Here is an 18873-nt window from a genome sequence, read left to right on the forward strand (position 1 = left end):
CCCTTGAATTTACGTGCAAGTTCTGCTTTGGAAAACAAATGCCATCCCTTGAATTTACACAGAGTTCTGGTTAATTTTAACACAGACAGGTCAGTTCCTGGGACTTAATGGCACCACAATTCTGTTTCTTTAATTTGGGTGCACTTTTGGGTCACTCACAGTTTAGATAAAAAACAAGACAGTTGCTGCTTCAGAATGGGGGCGCTTTTTTTAGCTCTTCAGGTATTAGTAAGGCGTGCTTACAAACTATTAAAAAGCACCCTTATTCTGAAACAGCAGCCGTCTTGTTGTCCATGTAAGCTGTTCAGGGTATAGAGATGAAAAATAACTACCCCCAGACCCAAAACCATTCCCCATCAGTAAACAGAATAAAAATCCCCAAGGACCCAGAGGCTGCACAAACAGGAACTTCTGAGCCCTAGTCAGCCATTGTTCACACAGATGTCCATAAGCTCCAGGAACCAACCTATTTGGTGTCAAAATTAGACTGTACGTATAGCATTGTACAGCATTAGTTTCCCAAACCATAAAACGACTCTCTGACAGTTGAATGGGACCTGGCGTCTGAGAACTTCCCGTTGGTTTCCACCAGCCTGGGAACCAGCCTGGGAAGCTCCCCAATCCCCATCTTATCTCATCCGACCACCTGATGGGTGTAAATCTGTGACATTTGCCTTTGAAGAGACTGTGTAAACTCTGACCGTCAGCCTCTCCCCCGCACCTCACAGCATCACTGCTTTGAGGTGTGAGTGGACAAGTTGCTTGCCGGCTCCCTTAATCTATGGCCCACTTGCCACCGTTCCTTAGTTAGCAAAAGCATTAGTTAAACTTTAAGATGACAGCACTATGGTTCTGACCTGGGGTCTATCACTCACCACCACTAGCTATGCCTGGTTAGAGTCTGAGAGTTTGCCTAGGCCTGGGTCTTTATGAAGGCCAAGCTCAGCCCTTGCCCGCGGGGAGCAGAGCCATGGGCCCCAGGTAGAGCCTGTGCTCTGTTCTGGGACTGACAAGTGTGAAGCCTGCTGGAACTGTTAGGAAACTAAGTCAGGAGAGTCAGGAGAGATCAAGTGGACAGGAGGCGGAGACCTCAGCACAGCAGAACAGGCTTTGGAAACAGCAAAAATAAAAAAAGTGTCTGTGGAGGAAGGGCTCTGTCTGCAGCGTCTGTGCTTGCAAACCCTACAGTGGGAGACTTGTTCACAGAAGCTTCAACTCTCAACTGCCAATCGGTTTAGAAGAACAGAAATAGCCGGGTGCCGTGGCTCACGCCTGTAATCCTCACTACTCAGGATGCTGAGGACCAAGGTTCAAAGCCAGCCTGGGCAAGAAAGTCTGTGAGACTCTTATTTCCAAATAGCCACCAGAAAACTGGACGTGGCACTGTAGCGCAGGTAGAACACCAGTCTTGAGCTGGAGAGCTCAGGGATGGCGCCCAGGCCCAGAGTTCAAGCCCCAGGATGGCGGGGGAGGGGCGTGGATGGTCATTGTTTCAGAGGCCCTCGTTTATTCATTTACTCCTTTGAAGTGCAGTGGATATGACTTCCTTAGACTCTGGTTTCAGTTTCTAAGAAACTTCCTTTTAACTCATGGGAAGGAGGCCTGCCTCATTCCCCAGTGCTCGCTGTGGGTGCTGTGGGTTTCCATCGTTCAACAAGAAGGCTTCAAAACCAGAGTCAGTTAAAACCAACACAGGGTGGAGAGCAGGTGGGGGTGGGAGAGGTGGGGGGGAAGCATTGTGCCCCGAGGAATGAAAAGGAAGGCTGGAGCTCCTAAAGTTGGGGTGTGGGGATCCCCTGCCTGCTGCCTCCACCTCCCTTCTGTGTGAGCAGCGGGGGAGGAGTTGGGGCAGGGGCTGGCCCATCAAGCAGGCCTCACTCCCCCAGCCTCTGTGCACCCACCAAGCTCCAGAAAGACCCCAGGTGCTGAGGCAGGAAGAGCGGGTGTGGTGGGTGTGGTGGCTGTGTGCTGCCCGAGGTGTCTGCATGCACGGGGCTGAAATTTGGGGAATTGTGTGGAACCATCTGTTAAGCACAAATTAAAGATGAAATGCAAGCCAGACACTGGTCACTCACACCTCTAATTTTAACTACTCCAGAGCCTAAGACCTGAAGGATGGTGGCTTGAGACCCGCCTTAGAAGAGAAGTCTGTTGGAAGGCTCCATCTCCAAGAGTACCAGCCCAAAACAAACAAAGAAGGCTAGAGATGTGAGCACAAAGGTGGGGAGCCTGGAGCCCCAGCACTGACCGCCTGCATCTCGCAGCGGGAGACCTTACTGCACCCTGAACACAGCAGGGGAAGGCCCCATAGAGAGGCCAGAGCCGGGACTTTAGCCTAGTGGTAGAGTGCTCGCCTAGCATGCCCGGAGACCCGGGTTTGATTCCTTGATACCACATACATAGAAAAACTGGAACTGGTGCTGTGGCTCAAGTGGCAGAGCGCTAGCCTTGAGAGAAAAGCCCAAGGACAGTGCTCAGGCCCTGAGTGCAAGTCCCATGCCTGTTCTGAAACAGGATAACTTAAGGAACCTGAGGCCTGGTAGAGGGGCAACTCAGAAAATAGGAGTGCCATCTTTGCTTCAAAGAGAGACAACAGGATGCATTCCTTCGGGAGGGATTTTATAGGCAGGGGAAGAAAAATAGTCTGAGCTTGTGGGGAGTGTGATTCAAGCAACATCGTGCAGGTGTATCAGACCTGGGCCATTAGGGCGTGGTCTCTGCTGCCACCTCAGTGGCCCGACGACGACCGGCTGCAGTTCCGTGCGGTTCCGTCCACCTAGGCAGGCGCTGTGACAACAAAGGCAGGGCCCAGCCCTGAGTTCAAGCAACACATCCATGTGTTGCCTCCATGGGGCTGAAACAGTGCTCTGGAGATAGGGGTCTTTCCTGCACCAAGGAGAATTGCAGTGCCCCCTTGTTTTTCCTGCCAGACCAGTTACAAAGTCAAGTGCAGGGCGATCCTCATCCAGGTCCCTGGTGATGGTGACACAAGGCAGAAGTGGCCATGAGGTGGAGAGGCCAGCATGGGGCATGGCTCTGCCTCCTCCCGACCAGGACGGGCGCTCTCCCCCCCGCACCTGTTCTGCAGCCAGCGGTCTCTGTGGTCAGGGTCTCTGCTGGCCCCAGAGGCAGGGTTGGGCTGCGAGGAGTCCCGCGAGCCCAGATGTCATGGCCTGGATGAGTGTTGGAAGAAGGGAAAGGCCGCAGAGCTGGGTGAGGGGAGCTCCGCCTGTCCTGTCCTCCCAGCTACTCCAGCGGCTGAGCTCTGAGGACCATGAACGATGCGGAAGATAGCAGGGTGTCTGCTAAACTGAGGAGCAAGATTCTTGCTAAAACTGGAATTTAAAGGAAGTGCCCAGATGAGCCCAGGAGAACACCTGGTCCATTGACCCTGGTTGTTTCTGCAAATGGTGGTTCTGGACATGGAGTGGAGGCTGCACAGGCAACGCCTTGGCCTTCTTGGAGAGCAATTAAACAGGCATGCTAAGGAGGAAGGGAGAGCTCTGAGAAGGACAGCAATGGAGAAGGAAGAAGCCCTGGAGCCAGGAAAGGCCATCTGAGCTATAAAGCAGCCCAGGCGACCGCAGGGAAGGTTGAGCTTGGGAACCAGGAAGTACAGACCTAGCTGGAGACCTTCTAAAGCAGAGCATTGACAGGGTGGCTCGGATGCTTATTGTAGAATGTGAGGGGGAAGAAATGATTGAAATATAGACTTTTTAATCAAAAAGGAAGTGGAGCTACAACTCAAGTGGTTGGGCACCAGTCCAACCTCTGAAGGACAGAGCCCAGGCCCCAAGTTTAAAACCCAGTAGCCAGCACCAAAAGAAGCAGAGCTTAAAACTCTGGAAAATTTGGGAGCTGGAGTTTGGCCTAGTGGTAGAGTGCTTGCCTAGTATGCACAAAGACCCAGGTTCGATTCCTTGGTACCACATACATAGAAAAAAGCCAAAAGTGGTGCTGAGGCTCAAGGGGTAGAGCTCTAGCCTCGAGAAAGTCCAAGGACAGTGCTCAGGCCCTGAGCTCAAGCCAAAAAAAAAAAACAAACCAACTTTGGAAAATTCTCTGCTGTTGATTGAGAGAGATGGGGAAACATGCTCCAGAGAGAGCAAGGCGAGACAAACCACTCTCTGGGCAGACTGCTGTGGAAAGTCTGGCCCTGTCTGTCCAGGCATGGAGGAATGACCCTCCCACAGCCCAGAACTCCTGCCCTGGCCTCCCAGCCCTGGGGCCAGGCCCAGGAAGGGGTGAGTGAGGGGCTGCCGCCGCCTGGCTCCTCTCCCCACATCCCATGCATCACCCCTCAGTCCCAGGCTATGACTGCAGGCAGCCAGGGTGCTGGGGCACAGACGAAGACAACAGTGTCGTCCTCAAAGTCATCCCCGAAGGAATAGAGCGTGAAAATGATGAACTCGCCGTGGAGAAGCTGGCAGGCGACCCGCCCGGTCAGCAGCCCCCCTTCCTGTTCCAGTGCTTCAGGTTTTGTCCTGGCAGAGCCGCTTGAAGCACCAGGTTTTAGGGCTGCAGCCTCCGTTGACGTGCCTTCCTCCAGGACTCCATCTAGCTCCAAGAGGGGTTGAAGTGACAAAGTCCAAGACCCTGTCCTTCTTGCTTGGCTGCCTCCCTGGCAGTGGCCAGTCCTCCAGAACCTCCTCCAGGAAAGATCAAAGCCATGGGGTGCCCCCTGGAGGTCCTTACAGCTGGTCATTCTAGGGACCTTTGAAAGTGACTCCAAGACTGGGCCACAGCTCTCTGTGGCCCTCTGTCGGCCCCTCAGCCTTCCCAAGCCCATGCTGGTCTGGCCATGGGTCTGGGCTGCTGGCTGGCTGCTGCGGGGAGGAGTGGGGGGGCTTGCCCTTTTTTACTGCTATGTCAGCCTGTTCTCAAGACTCCTCTTCTCATGGGCTGGAGTTGGGCCTAGTGGTAGAATGTTCGCCTAGCGTGCACAAAGACTGGGGTTCCATTCCTTGGTACCACAAACACAGAAGAAGAGCTGCAAGTGGTGCTGTGGCTCAAGCGATAGAGTTCTAACCTTCAGAAAGCTCAAGGACAGTGCTCAGGCCCTGAGCTCAAGGCCCAGGACTGGCAAAAAAAGAAAAGAAAAGAGAATCCCTTTCTCTCAGCTTCTGGTTGTGAAAAACAGTTCCCTTTTTTCCCACTTTAAAGGATGTTAAATACATCCTCACCTTGGAGTGGCTCCACGGGCATTCTTCCCTCTGGCCCTTGCTGACAAGAAACATCCCTAAGAGGTGTTCACCATTGCTGTTACGATTGCTTGAGACGTAGACATGTTTATGAACCACCCTCCTCCACCCTGTCCAGGAACACAGAAGAAGGACAGGGGAGAGGGCTCGGGGTTCCCCTGCCCCCTCAGGGTCCTCGGCCCCCTCCCACGTGGGGTTCACCCCCTCCCCTCCCACACAGGCTTTGGGGTCCCCCGGCTCCCCTCCCATGCGGGGCTTGCCCCCCTCCCCTCCCTCACAGGGTTTGGGGTCCCCTGCTCCTCTCCCACGTGGGGCTCGGGGTCCCCAGCTCCCCTCCCACGCGGTCCCCAGCTCCCCCTGGGTTCTGTGTCAGGCCTGCTTGCTGTCCATCCCCTTTCACAGCCCTCAGGAAGCGTGACTGTCCCTCTCCTGCTGGCAGACAGCTTGGTGTTCTCAGAACACAGACGGCAGCCCTCCTGGCCACCCACACACCCAGGCCCAGCCTGCAGCCACTCCCACTGTCGTGGGGGCCTGCGGTCCTGCCCAGGACAAGAATGTGGGCCTTCTGCAAGTGGAGGAAGTGACCGTCCCATTAGTCACCTGGCAGCCTCCCTGCGTTCAGACAGGTGGTGACATTATCAGATGGCTGAGTGATGACGCCACACCTGGCCACACCTCTGCCTGGACCTGGAGTGCTGAGCTCATAAAAGAACTTGAGGACCTACGGAGGCGAAGACCGAGGAAGGAAGTCGGAAAGCGGTGGAAACCAGACCATGGCCCGCACTCTGAGCACACCTGCGGTGGGGTGGGTGCTTCACGTCACGGCATGCGTGGTAAAAAAGTAGGTCAGGGGCTGGCTCCAATTTGGTATGTGGTATCTCCATTTGATAATGCCCGGTGTGTGCATGTCGTTGCTGTTCTACTGACGGGGGTTATTTGTTTTCTGCCTTGGCTTTTGTTTTGCTGGTTCTCAGGCTTGATCTCAAGACCTGGGTGTTGTCCCTGAGACAGTGGTACGACAGCTCCACTTCCAGCTTCTTGGTTCATTGGTGATAAGAGTCTCGGGACTTTCCTGTCCAGGCTAGCTTCCAACTGTGATCCTCAGATCTTAGTATCCAGGACGACAGGTGTGAGCCACCAGCCTGGCCTGTTGTACTGTTTAATGAACCCGGCTCAGAGATTCTGAGGTTGACCTACTCATCAAACGCTGGTCATGAGCTCTGGGCATCCGTTCAAGGAAGGGTGGATCACCAGGCATCTGTGAGACTCTTATCTCCAATTAACCAGTAAAAAGCCAGAAGGGGATCTGTGGATCACGTGGTAGATCAACAGGCTTGCATGAAAAAGCTCAGGGGCAGTGCGCAGGTTATGAGTTCAAATCCCAGGACTGGCACCAAAAGAAGTGGGGGGAGCTTAACAGTTAGAAAAGAGAAGTCAGAAGGTAAGAGAAACAACTACGGACCCAGACTCAAGAACAGCTCCATGCCTTTCCCGTGACGGTCCTGGGCCTAGAACTCGGGGCCCTGTGCTGAGGAGGCAGTGCTGCGAGGAGTGCCACACTGCACCTTCCGTGACGCTAAGCCAGACTGCCATTTTCTATGGAATAATCCCCCACCTTTCCATTCTAACTTTTCTCCTGACTGATTTAATTCAGTGGCTGTGACTCACATGGAAAATTGATTCTAAGACGAAGGGATCGCAACTCCTATTTGTTAGGTCCACCAAGAAAAGTGTTCCCTTCCCCCAAATCCCCATCCAGCACCTGTAACCCAGGAAACTGGAGCATCTGGGGGTAGTAGGGGGTCCCCAGGCTCTGGGGCCACTTCCTCTCCCTCTGAGGTCACCTCCTCCCTGCCCTCTCCCTATATAACCTCCCTGCTCCCCACCCACCCACCAATTCCCACCCCACCAGCTTTCTCTCAAACAGGCTGGAAGTTTAGCTCTCCTAAGTAAACTTTTCTGCCTAACGTGTGTGGCAGTCTTCTTTCGACAACCCACACACTAGTCACTGCTAATCGCTTGATGTGTCCCACTATTTGGGATAAGAAGTCTAGATTTTGTGAGCATAGCCAAATCTTGTTTCTTAGTTCAAAATCAAAGAGAGACCCTGTGGGTGGCGGGGGTGGGGGAGAAGGATCATTGTGCAAATTCCCGTTGGCAGGGCCCAGGCTTGTGCCTTTCCAAAGCCGGCAAACTGCTGCGAGATACCTGAAACCCTCGCTGAGACAGAATGGAGGCAGAATGGAGGCTCTTAATGTCCGGCTGTCTCGGCTGCGAGTCTCCTCTCTGCCTTCTGGAGTTGGGGCTTTGCATTAGAGTTCACAGAAGGGTGAGCCCCTCTCCCAGACCCCCTCCCTCCCACGCTGTCCCACACTCTCCAGTGTGGCCGGGCTGCAGTGCCTGGCGGCCCCCAGCAAGACCACGCTTTGCTGGGCCGCCCACGTGTGACACACGCCACGGCCAGCCTTCCGCCCGGAGGGGAGGTGTGCTCAGAGCAGCCAGCTTGTGAACGACGCTTCCCACAGCAAGGCGGGGCACCCGGTGAGCAAGAACCATGGCAGAGCAGCTCTGCCCAGCGGCTCCCTGACCACCGGCCCCCACCTGCCACCTCCGCAGGCACAGCTGGGGTAATTAGAGGCTGCAAACTGCAGGTACTCGGGCTGGCACTCAGGACCTGCGCTCTCACGTGCGTCTTTGGCTCAAGGCTGGCACCATCCCACTTCTAGCTTTTTGCTGGCTATCCAGAGAGAAGAGTCCCTGAGTAACAAGAATTATAGGCCCGAGCCCCAAACGTGAGCTGCCAGCGAAGTGTCTTGTTGATATTTTGTATGAACAAAGTTATAAATGCTCAGTAGCCCTTGGCCAAGGGCAAAACCGCTGGCCTGGATGACCCTTAGAAATGCTAAGATTAGTCCTAAGCCAAGAAAAAAGAAAACGCCTCCAATTTTAGAACTTGTCAAGTGTAGCGAAGGCTTAAGACAGTCAAATAGGGTAGTGGTGAAACAAGCTTAAAAGTGATGAAAAGACTCAATTTCCCAGTGACAGCAGATTGTCTTTCCGGTTGTCATTTAAACGTGGTTTGAGCGTCTCTCTGTGCTACCCCACCTCAGTCATCCACCGACCCTGGGGAATGCCACGGCCAACGAGCTCTGATCCCAAACCCTCCCCAACATTCTGAAATCTTTCACCTCTCATCCACATTTTCAGTTCTATACTATACTCCTTCTATTCTGAGACCACAGTTCTCATCAGACAGGCTAGCGGGGGAATTAAAATTAATGGATATATTAAGAGGACCACACTCAAATGATAGAGCAAAAAGGTAAACACTGAAATATATGGACTAAGATAAAACACCAGCAAGTATCTTGCTGCCTTCCAAGTTACAGTGAGTAGAGATGGAGCCCCAGGCCTGGAGAGCTGGCTCCCTCCTCCCTCCTCCCCTCCTTCCTGAGGACGTTTTGGAGAGGAGACCCCCGTCTTGGTCACCCAGAATCACTGTCTGGGTAACCAACCACATGGGTTTCCCCCCCCCCCCGCCCGGACTGAGGAGCCACCATTCGGGGAAGCTGGCAGGTAATGTCCCCTCCCACCCCACCCCTTCCTCTCTAATATAGCCCATGATTACAAATACACTAACTATACCAAATAAATCCTTGCTAAAACTTCACCTGGTGAGACTCTCCTTTTTTGAGGCCCCTTGAGGATGTTTTTCACAAGTGGATCTCAAGTTCCTGTACATTGTGTAGGCACAGGAGAGCTCGTCACCACACCCAGTGACCTGAGGACAAACGCTTACGGCCTTTTCCTTTCAGTTTTTTTTTTTTTTTATCTTTTTTTTCCCTGGGCCTTGAACTCAGGGCCTGAGCACTGTCCTTGGGCTTTCTCAAGGCTAGAGCTCTACCACTTGAGCCACAGCACCATTTCTGGTGTTTTCTATGTATGTGGTACTGAAGAATCCAACCCAGGTCTTCTTGCATGCTAGGCAAGCACTCTACCACCAGGCCACACTCCCGGCCCCTTTTCCTTTCTGAAGACCAAAGACCACAGGGAAAGTGGCTCCCCTTAGCTCACTTGTCCAGTTAATGCCTTACTAATGCCCAGAGGTAGCCGGGCCCAGCCCCGGGGGCTCCCTGCCAGCCCACTCCAGCAGCTCAGCACCATCGGACTGCAAGTGTCCCGGCAAAGGCCCTGACCCAAGCACCGAGTCCCCAGCGGTGCCACCTCACGCCCTGGCGCCCACACATGGGTCCGGCCAGGCTGGGCTTCCCTCCCTATCAGGTTCCCCTCTTTTTAGAGGGTGTCACCATCCTACAGCACCTACCTAGGGATAGCATACACGTTAGGACTGCGTCTTGGCCCATGCTAGAGGGACATTCTTCGGGAACACCTTCTCCACGTCCCTCTGGGTCCTGGCCAGTGTTCACGACCTTCCTGGGCCCCTGGGATGAGGAATCGATGAGGAACCTGATTAGGAGTTAACAACCAGCCAGAATGCTGTGGGGCCCAGCCACTAACACCTAATTACAAGAAGGACCACACCCACCTAAGGCATACACACCCACCCGGCCCGGCCACTAACGTGCCGCTGTCCAAACACCTAATTACAAGAAGGACAACCACCCACCTGGGGAAGAGCTGCCCCAGGAGACCAGAGCTGTGTCAGCCACCCGGCCTCTGCCCACCGACAACAAAACATCCCTTCTGTGTCACTAGAGCAAAGGGTGAAGGCCCCCACATCACGCCAGTGCAGGGTCTGATATGCCTCTGCACCCAGGCCTAGGCAGCGCCAGGCCCGAGCCCAGGTACAGGTCATCTGCCATCCACGCCCTCACAGCTCACTCTGGGCACTCAGGGCTAATGAAGGCCCGAGCCCCAGAGGACGCATCCTGAGCAGCTCCAGACAGGACTCGGAGCGTGGCCCCTAGCACCAGGAACCCCCCCCTCAGGAGATGAGAAAGGCTGTCTGGGAGTAGAAGGGTCATTCTCTTCCTGGAGAGTCACACTTCTGCCTTCACAGCAGGTCCCAGGTAGACAAGACATAAACCCATGGCAAAAATGAGTTAAGACCAGAATACTACTCAGGAGGCTGAGAGCTGAGGATCACCGTTCAAAGCCAGCTAGGGCAGGAAAATCTGCGAGATTCTTATCTCTAATAAATTACTCAGAAAAAGTGGAAAGTAGAGCTGTGGCCCAAGAGGTAGAGTGCTGGCATTTAGCACAAAGAAGCTCAGGGACAGAGCCCAGGCCTTAAGTTCCAGCCCCAGGACTGGCAAGAAAAGAAAAGAATACCCTTTCATGCATTTGTCCAAAAAAGAAATGTACTCATTATAGTCCCTCTTGCACCACACCTTAAGAACAATAAAACTAAAAGAAAATACTTTCAATAGACTGAAAGCACAGTCTCGGGTGAGAACAATTACTTTCACCTTAGCTCAGGTTTGTATTAAAGAGTAAGAGGGGACCAGAAGTGTGGCTTAAGTGGTAGAGTGCTTGCCTAGAATGCACAAAGACCTGGCTTCAATTCCTGGGTACCACATACACAGAAAGAGCTGGAATGGTGCTGTGGCTCAAGTGGTAAAGCACTAGTCTTGAGAAAGTCCAAGGACAGCGCTCAGGCCCTGAGTTCAAGCCTCAGGACTGGCAAAAAAGAAAAGAGTAAAGGGCTCGGAGTGCTGAAGTCCCTTGCAGGCCAGGCCCACCACAGGCAGAGCCCTTTGTGAGAACTTGTTGCTCTTTTGAGTGGTGTTAAGAGGCTAATGACTGTAGGAGAATATTATCCAGTCAACTTGTTTCCCCGGAGTGTAATTTTAAGGGCCTGGGTCTTTGTCTTGTCAAAGGCATGCAGACTCACGCCTGTAGCCTAGCTTCTCTGGAGGCTGAGATCTGAGGATCATGGTTTGAAACCAGCTGGGACATGAGACTCCGATCTCCAATTAACCACCTGAAAACTGGAAGTAGAGCTGTGGCTCAAGTGGTAGAGCACTGGCCTTGGGTGAAAGAGCTCAGGGACAGCACCAAAGCCCGGAGTTCAAGTCTGTCGACCGAAACAAAAAGATGTCCGGGTGATTACTGGCGCCCCCTCCACTGCCATCTTAGGCGTGGCCAAGAGCCTTTGTTCCCAGCTACTCACAAGGTTGAGACCTAAGGTTCGCCCCTGGAAGCCAGCCTAAGCAGACAAATTGGGGAGACTTATTTCCAATTAACCAGCCAAAAGCCACAAGTGGAAGTAGCTAAAGTAGGAGAGCACCAGCCTTGAGCAAAAAAGCTAAGTGTGATCATGAGGTGCTAAAGTCAAGCCCCAGCACTAATGCGCATGATAGCGCTCGCGTACACACACACACACACACACACACACATTGTTCATCTCCAGAGGGACTCAGAAGCACCTGGTAATGTCCCATTGACCTTGGGGGGATGTTTTGGTCACCTGAGGTTGGAAGTTTAATGGCAAAGCTTTTCTGTGGCTGGCCACTGATTACTCAGCCTTCTTCCTGCTCGAGGATGGCGGGTCACAGAGAACACTTCACTCGCTGCCCCACGGCATACCCTGTCCCTATGTCTAGCTGAGGGGCTGCTGAGCTAGCCAAGCCACCTCACCACAGCCCAGAGCCTCGGGAAGAAAGGAGGGTAGAAGAGCCCAGAAGAGAGGGTGGAGCCGCAGGTGGGAGGCCTGCGGGGTCAAAGGGCAACACTGGCAGCTGTGCCTCCTGCCTCAACTTCCTTCTGCTTCCTCAGGACAGGTCTGCGGGGAAGAGCACTGGGCATCCACGGGAAGGGGCAGGCAGACCCACCCAGGACAACTGACTTTTCAAGCCCAGAGCCGACCTCCAAAGGCCACAGAGGGGAGGTCATCCAGCCCCCTCCCGCCGTGGGAAAGAGAAGAGGTAAGGTGCAATGTGAGGAGGGGCTGTCTCTCAGCTTCCCAGTGCCCACAGGAGTTACAGAAACTTGAGGTTCAGGATGCAGAAGCATTTTGAGGGGCTTACAAAGGGGACAGTCTCACAAGGTAAGACTTCAGCACAGATTTACAAAGAGTAAAGGAGGGAAACATGAGAAGACAGTACAGATGTGGGAGCAGGGAAACTCCAGCCCAGAGGGCTCGACACAGCTTTCTACTTTCTGAGCAGGGGAACACCTAGCCACCTGAATTATTAGAGAGCGTCAGCCCAAACCTATCCAAAAGCATGGAGATGTGACCTAGGCTTCTCTAAAACTCAGAATCGACAGGGATGAGTTCTAGGACAACCTTTGTAACCCAAGGGGAAGGCAGAGCAGACAGCTCCTGTGTCTCCTATTCTGGTACCTTAACATCCACAAGGGAGGAGTGAGGGAAGGGAGCTCAGTGCTCTCGTGTTTCAGCTTCTACGTCCTCGCTGTGGTTTTGTTTTTGCGTCTGATGCGCTTAAAGTTGTTATTATTGTTAGTTTTCCGTCTCATCACCACTCCTGCCTCCTGACCACAGGGGAGCCTCTGTTGTTCTTGGCCCCGCCCAGTCCTGTGGGAAGGTCTGGGAGGAGCCAAGGCTGCGAAGGATCCAACCGGAAAACCAGAGGCCTGGGCAGCACTGCCAATCACAGAATTCCTCTGATTAGAGCCAGGAATTCTAGAGCTGGAGATCCACACCAATGGAGGGCTGGCTCCTTTCCAGAAGTCCTGGGGAGGAGACCTTCTTGTTCTGGAGTCCTGTGACCTCTGCAGCTGACCACCGACAGCTGACCACGCACTCGAAGGCCAATCCTACTGGATGGCAGAGGGCAAGAGCCCAGAGCCACGGGGCAGCAGACGCTCTCCCATGCTGGAGGAGGCCTCTCTAGATGGTGTGTCTGTGTCCTCCAGGTCCAGACATGAGCACATCCCTATGAGTCCAGATGGAGAAGCCTTGAGACAGCCCCCACCCCTCCAGAGCACAGGTCTGGGTGGCATGGGCTGGCAATGAGCCAGGGACCCCACAACAGCCACACAGCCCTCAACACTGACAAAGCCACCATCCACCATCCACTGGTTTTCTTAAGTCACCTTTGCTTGACAAGATGGATTTGCTCAGTCATGGCGGGGAGGGGGGGGCAGGACCCTGTTCTGTTGTGGCACAACCAGGATCTAGACTGAGGATTTCAAGTAAGACTTGAAGCTGTCATTTCCAGCTCTGGGTCAAAAGTTGCACGGGTTCCACACATCAAGGCCATCTACTTGCACCCACATTGCCGAATTCTAGCTGCGTGTGGTGGCTCACGCCTGTCATCCCAGCTATTCAGGAGGATGAGACCTGGGGATCACAGTTCAAAACCAACCCTGGCCAGTGAACTGTGGCTCAAGTGGTAGAGCATTGAGCGGAAAAAGCTCAGGACAGCACCCAGGCCCTGGGTTCAAGTCCCATGACAAAAGAAAAAAAAAGGAAAGAAAAACTAAAAAAAGAAAAAGAAAGAAGGAAAAGAAAAGCGGAGTGATGGAGAAGGGCAGAAGAAGGAGGTGTGGAAGGGAGCCAGGCAGGGGTGAAAGGCATAATTATTCATCCATCCTGGTCCCCTGAGGCCTGGCTGGCCATATGGAGGAGTTCCTGAGAAGTTATCCTGGTCCCCCTTCTTGGGGTACAGTCTGGTCAGGAAAACCTGTCATTGCTTCCCAGGTAGGGTCCAGGGGACCCAGAATGCGAGAGCACCTTCCAGTGCAAGATGAGGTCCAAGGCTGGAGGACGAGAGCCAGCCTGGCCACTCACACTGCTCACCCCAGGGTGAAACCCAGGGCAGCTCACCGCAGCGACCTGCACGCTGTCCCTCCAGGCATGCTCACAGCGGTGGCCTGCCCACTGTCCCCCAGGGCAGCTCACAGCGGTGGATGCCTTTTCTCATGGGGTCAGTGGACAGTGGTGTGACTTGGCCAGGCCCATGGCTTTGTCAGAATGCCATCTGGCAGACACCACCATGCTGCAACCCAAATACCTTGCAGCACACTGAGCCCCCACTTTCATGAACCCCAGGAGCCCTTATCATCCCATGATTCTGTGAGAGGAGACCAGGCAAGGAAATGGCTCACCCCAAACTCTGGAGACACACCACACATCATCCCTTCCAACCCCTTATCACCTCTAGCCTCACAGACAGTGCACACACCACACACATATCACACAAACGCACACCTCTCGCACATACACAGTGTGCTCAACACCCCCGGTATACCCCCCCCACTGTTTCAGCCCCAGACCCGCCCCCCCCAGACATCCACCACCCTCCACTCTGCCTCCTCCTGGATGTGGAGCTAACAAGTCACCTCCCCACCCCTCCTTGCTGTCACCCAGAAATGTGCTGGGAGAAGTGTGACTGTCACAAAAAGGTGGCAGAAACTCAGCAGCCCACAGTTCCCTTGGGAGGGCCCTGCAGGAGGGAGGGTGAAGGGTGAGGTGGGCAGGGAGTGGCAATGAGCCCTGTGAAGCAGAAGGAAGGGTTAGTCTACTGGGGCAGCCCAGCAAGACAGGGCCAGGGGCAGCAGGTCAGGAAAAGCCTCAGGCCCACCGAGGGGCAGGTCAGGTTGCCTGGCAGGCAGGGGCACAGACCCCTGAGCTGTCTTCTGTCCTCTCTAGGGGTCCTGGCCCGTGTCCAGGGGTTAGTCCAGGCAGCCCTGAGCCAGAGGGAGGCAGAAGATCAGCCAGACCTGCCGGAACCGATGCTGCAGAGCCAGGACACCACCTCCACCCTCCCACCCAGCCGGGAGAAGGGCCAGAAAAAGGTCAGCAGGGAGGCAGGACCTGGGCCCAGGCGACCTGGAGAGCCCAGGGGAGGGCATGGCGCCCCAGCCTCTTCCCCCCAGCCAAGGCTGGCGAGGAGCGGCCCAGCGGAAGGACACGGGGCACGGGGCGGGCCCGCAGGTCCAGCTGTCACGGACGGCTCGCAGTGCCCTGGCCACCTGGTCACCACCAGGAGCGAGAGGACCGGAAGGGCCGCATGGGGGGGCAGCGCGGTGACAAGGCCTGGCTGGGCTCGGGTGCCACCTTGCTGGGGGTTCCGGCAGGTTTCAGCCCCCTTGTGAGGGGCTCCCGGGCTGGGGTCGGAGTCCGGGGGTGGAGGCCCCGGCGTCCCAGGTCCTAGAGCGGTCCAGTGACCGCGAAGTCCATCAGCGGAGAGGTCCACTGCGTCCCGGACCCTGCCCCGCCAGGCCCCGCCCCCCGCCAGGCCCCGACCCCCGACAGGCCGTCCCCGCCCCGCCAGGCCCCGCCCCACCCGGCAGGCCCCGCCCCTCCAGCCCCGCCCCCTTCAGCCCCCGCCCCGCCAGGCCCGCTCAGCCTCGCCCCCGCCTCCCCACCTTCCAGGAGAGTCGGGGAGCGGTCTCCCGCGCGCCAGTTCCGGGAGCTCCTCCAGGCCCCGTCCCACCCCGCCAGGCCCCGCCCCATCTCCCCAGGCCCCGCCCCTCCATCGCCCCCTCTCCCCCCTCCCCCCCCGCCCCTCGCCTTCCAGGAGAGTCGGGGCCGCGGTCCTCGGCGCGCCAGTTCCCGGAGCTCCTCCAGGCCCGGCGCCCGCGTCCGCCGCGGTGAGTCTGCCCGGCCCGCCGGGCCCCGCCGAGGCGGGGACGCTCGCCGAGCCCGGGCCACCTGGCGCCGCGGCGAGCGTCCGGCAGGGCTTCGGACCCGGGGCGGGCGGAGGAGCGAGGCGGGCTCACGGCGGGGCGCGGGCTGGGAGCCGCGCATCTCCAGGGCGCGCCGGGGCCAGCGCTGGAGGCCGGCGGGCGGCGGGCGGCGGGCGGCGGGCGGCGGGCGGGCAGTGGGCCGAGCCCGAGCGGGTGCTCTTTGTGTGGGGGTAATGGGGAGCCGCGGCCCCGCCGCCCGGGGACGCCGCCCGCGGAGGCCGGGGCTGGGGACGAGCGCCGCCCCGGGCCCGCGCTGCCCCGGGGCCCGCGCCGCCCCGATCCCCCGCCCCGGGGCCCGCGCCGCCCCGGGGCCCGCGCCGCCCCGGCCTCGCCCCGCCCCGGGCCCCCCGCGCTCCCCGGGAAGCGTCAGGCCGGCGCCCCTGCCCTGCTCCACCCGCTGGACCACCCTCGGGAGGCGGTGCGAGCCTCAGCTGCCCGGAGACAGCTCAGGGCGCCTCCCTGCCAGACCCTCAGCCCTCCCCGCTCCGGGAGGCAGGAGCCGGTCCAGCTGGCCTCGGCACTGGCCCTGACCATCTGGAGTTTCCACTTCCCAGCCCAGGATGCTACGGACGTCCAAGGCGGGACAGGAGAGGCCTGGAGTCCATTCCCAGGGACCTGGCCTGCCACTCTGCCCCTTAAAGCTCTCCTCCAACCCTCACACGCGTGCTCCCTCAAGTCCTCCTCCGGCCCCTCCCACACAGAGCCTTCCTGGCAGAAGGCACCAGACTCCCACCATGGCACCCAGCTGGTCCTGCACCACAGACCCTTGTCCAAAGGCCCCCAGAAGCCTGGTGGCCTGGCGAGCTTCCTGTGTCTGTGAGGATAGGAGATGGTCACACAAGTCTTCTCCCTCGTCCCCAGCCAGCACCCCTGCCCAGCAGAGCAGCTGCTGCAGGAGGCTGGTGCCTGGGGATCCACACTGGGCTCGGGGAGGGGCTCCACTTTTGAGGGGTGGCCCAAGACTCAACATGGAGGAAAATTCAAGGTGTGGACTGGCAGCCGCCGGGGCTGGCCCCGTTCTACCTCAGGGCGTCAGCAAGGGCTTCTCCCTGGGCCCTCGCTTCAGGTCTGCACATGCTCTTGGTGTCCCTTACCCTGCCAGGGCTGCCCCCAGGTCCAGGAAAGGGTGGACACAGGTGCTGGCAGGGGCCCCTACAGGCCCCTGAGGAACTGCATTTCTTCCAGCAGGACAGGCTTCTCCAGCGTTGGGAGACCACCGAGGGACGTCCACGGCGTCCAGCATGAGGGTCTTCCTCCCAGTGCTACTGGCTGCCCTCCTGGGTGTGGAGCAAGGTGCAACACTGGGGCCCTCCTTCCAGACGCCCTCCCCGCCCGTCCTGGACAGCCCCTGGGTCACCTGTGGGCCCTCTTCCCCCCTGGCCTTTTTGTCCAACCCAGTGCCTGGCACACAATAGCTGCTCAATAAATGCCTGCAGAGCCAGGGCTAGAGTAGGGGTACACTGGAGGGCTTCCCCGGGAATGGAACCCCTGTCATCTGCAGTGTCCCTTTCTCGGCAGGCAACTCCCTGGTCTGCTTTTCCTGCACCAATCAACAGAGCAATTTCTACTGCCTGAAGCCGACCATCTGCTCTGATTCAGACAACTACTGCGTGACCCTGTCCGCCTCAGGTGGCATTGGTGAGTGGCTGATGGCAGCCAGCCCATCTTCCTCCTGCCCTCCTCTTCCTCCTGCCCTCCTCTTCCTCCTGCCCTCCTCTTCCTCCTGCCCTCCTCTTCCTCCTGCCCTCCTGTTCCTCCCCCTCTCCTCTTCCTCCCACCCTCCTCTTCCTCCTGCCCTCCTCTTCCTCCTGCCCTCCTCTGCCCTTCCCCTCACAGCCTCGTTTTCTGTGCAGGGAAAGTCGTGGACTTTGGCTACTCTCTGAACAAGGGCTGCTCCCCCATCTGCCCAGGCCCAAGCATCAATGTGGGCGTGGCCTCCTTGGGCACCCACTGCTGCCAGAGCTTCCTGTGCAACCTCAGCGCCGCGGGGGGCGGGCCCCAGGCCAGCGGCCCAGTGCTGGGCTTCGGGCTTCTCCTCAGCCTGCTGTCAGTTCTGCTGCTGCAGCTGAGCCCCTGACCCCGCAAAGTCCTTACCCTCACGTCCCCTGAGCTCAGGAAGAACGCCCAGCCCCTTCCCCATCCCGGGAGGCTGAGTCTCCAGATCCTCCTCGTGCCTAATCTCTCCCCTGAGACCAGTGTCCAAGGCTGGACCAGCACCTGTCCGGCCTCCCTCTTAGTCAATCATGTGACCTTCCTTTGGGGAGCCAGGGAAGAGATGAGGGCCCTCCCTGAAGTCTTCGAGTCTCAGGGTCAGTCAGGGCACCCTGAGACACACCGGGAGGGACCCCCACTCCTGTCCCTTCTGGTCCCCGAAGGGTGAGCACGGCGGTGGGGGCGATGCTGGGGGAGGGGTCGGGAAGATCCAGGGCCCCCTGCTGCAGCCCGGAGAGCCCCAGCCTGTGCCAAAGCCCTTCCCCAACATTCTGTGCCCACCCAACATTCACTTCCGGGATAGCCTGTGCTTCCAGATCTAGGCTCCCACCCACTCCCCCCCCCCCCCGCTGCCCCTCCTCACCCTCCCGCCTCTGCCCACACCAGTACGGTCCTGCAGCTTTGCTGCCTCAAGTAAAATTCAAAAATGTTCTCACTCCTGCTCTGCTTCTGTCCTTGTCCTGCACTGTCGCCGCCCCTCCCAGAAGGTTCCAGAGGAGACACAGGCCAGGCCAGGCCGGACTTAGGGAGGTCCCTGTGTGTCCATTTTTCCTTGCTTGGCAAGCCCGGTCCACCGGGGGCCAGAACCCCGGAGTGGTGCAGGCCCTCTCCAGCCTCTGCTCCCTGCAGGCTCATTTCTTCACACGTCCCAAGAGACATTGTGAGGCTGGGTGCGGCCCCTGTCCTCACAGGGGCCCTGTCACCAGGTCAGCTCGTGGTAGGGTGTCTTCATTGTTACACACTCTCTGTGCCCTGAAGGCAGAGAAAGGAGCGAGACTAATATGGAATAAAGATGGATCTGTAAAAATGGTGAGCCTCAGGGAAGGTTCCAGAAACCCAGCAG

At 57.2% G+C, this 18873-nt stretch overlaps 1 protein-coding gene across 2 annotated transcripts; it reads left to right on the forward strand.

Moving 5' to 3' along the window:
- The first annotated feature begins 15640 nt into the window (after positions 1-15640).
- Positions 15641-18465, forward strand: Ly6e (lymphocyte antigen 6 family member E). 2 transcript variants are annotated; one of them, XM_090338751.1, is made up of 4 exons: positions 15641-15722; positions 17004-17111; positions 17337-17456; positions 17672-18465. In XM_090338751.1, the coding sequence occupies exons 2-4, from the start codon at positions 17060-17062 to the stop codon at positions 17893-17895; spliced, it is 396 nt and encodes a 131-aa protein (XP_090194877.1). In that variant the 5' UTR covers positions 15641-15722; positions 17004-17059; the 3' UTR covers positions 17896-18465. The 2 variants fall into 2 exon arrangements, with proteins under 2 accessions (XP_090194877.1, XP_090194876.1); XM_090338750.1 differs by having other exon boundaries at positions 15642-15722; positions 17007-17111.
- The last annotated feature ends 408 nt before the right edge of the window (positions 18466-18873 follow it).

The sequence above is a fragment of the Megascapheus bottae genome, chromosome 9 (assembly GCF_031878675.1).
Source record: "Megascapheus bottae isolate mThoBot1 chromosome 9, mThoBot2.hap1, whole genome shotgun sequence".
NCBI classification, from domain to species: Eukaryota; Metazoa; Chordata; class Mammalia; order Rodentia; family Geomyidae; genus Megascapheus; species Megascapheus bottae.

Coding starts and splice junctions, on each gene's coding strand:
- Ly6e (XM_090338751.1), top strand. CDS start 17,060: ATGAGGGTCTTCCTCCCAGTGCTACTGGCTGCCCTCCTGGGTGTGGAG. Junction 17,112..17,336: donor CCTCCTGGGTGTGGAGCAAG/GTGCAACACTGG, acceptor CTTTCTCGGCAG/GCAACTCCCTGGTCTGCTTT. Junction 17,457..17,671: donor GTCCGCCTCAGGTGGCATTG/GTGAGTGGCTGA, acceptor TTTTCTGTGCAG/GGAAAGTCGTGGACTTTGGC.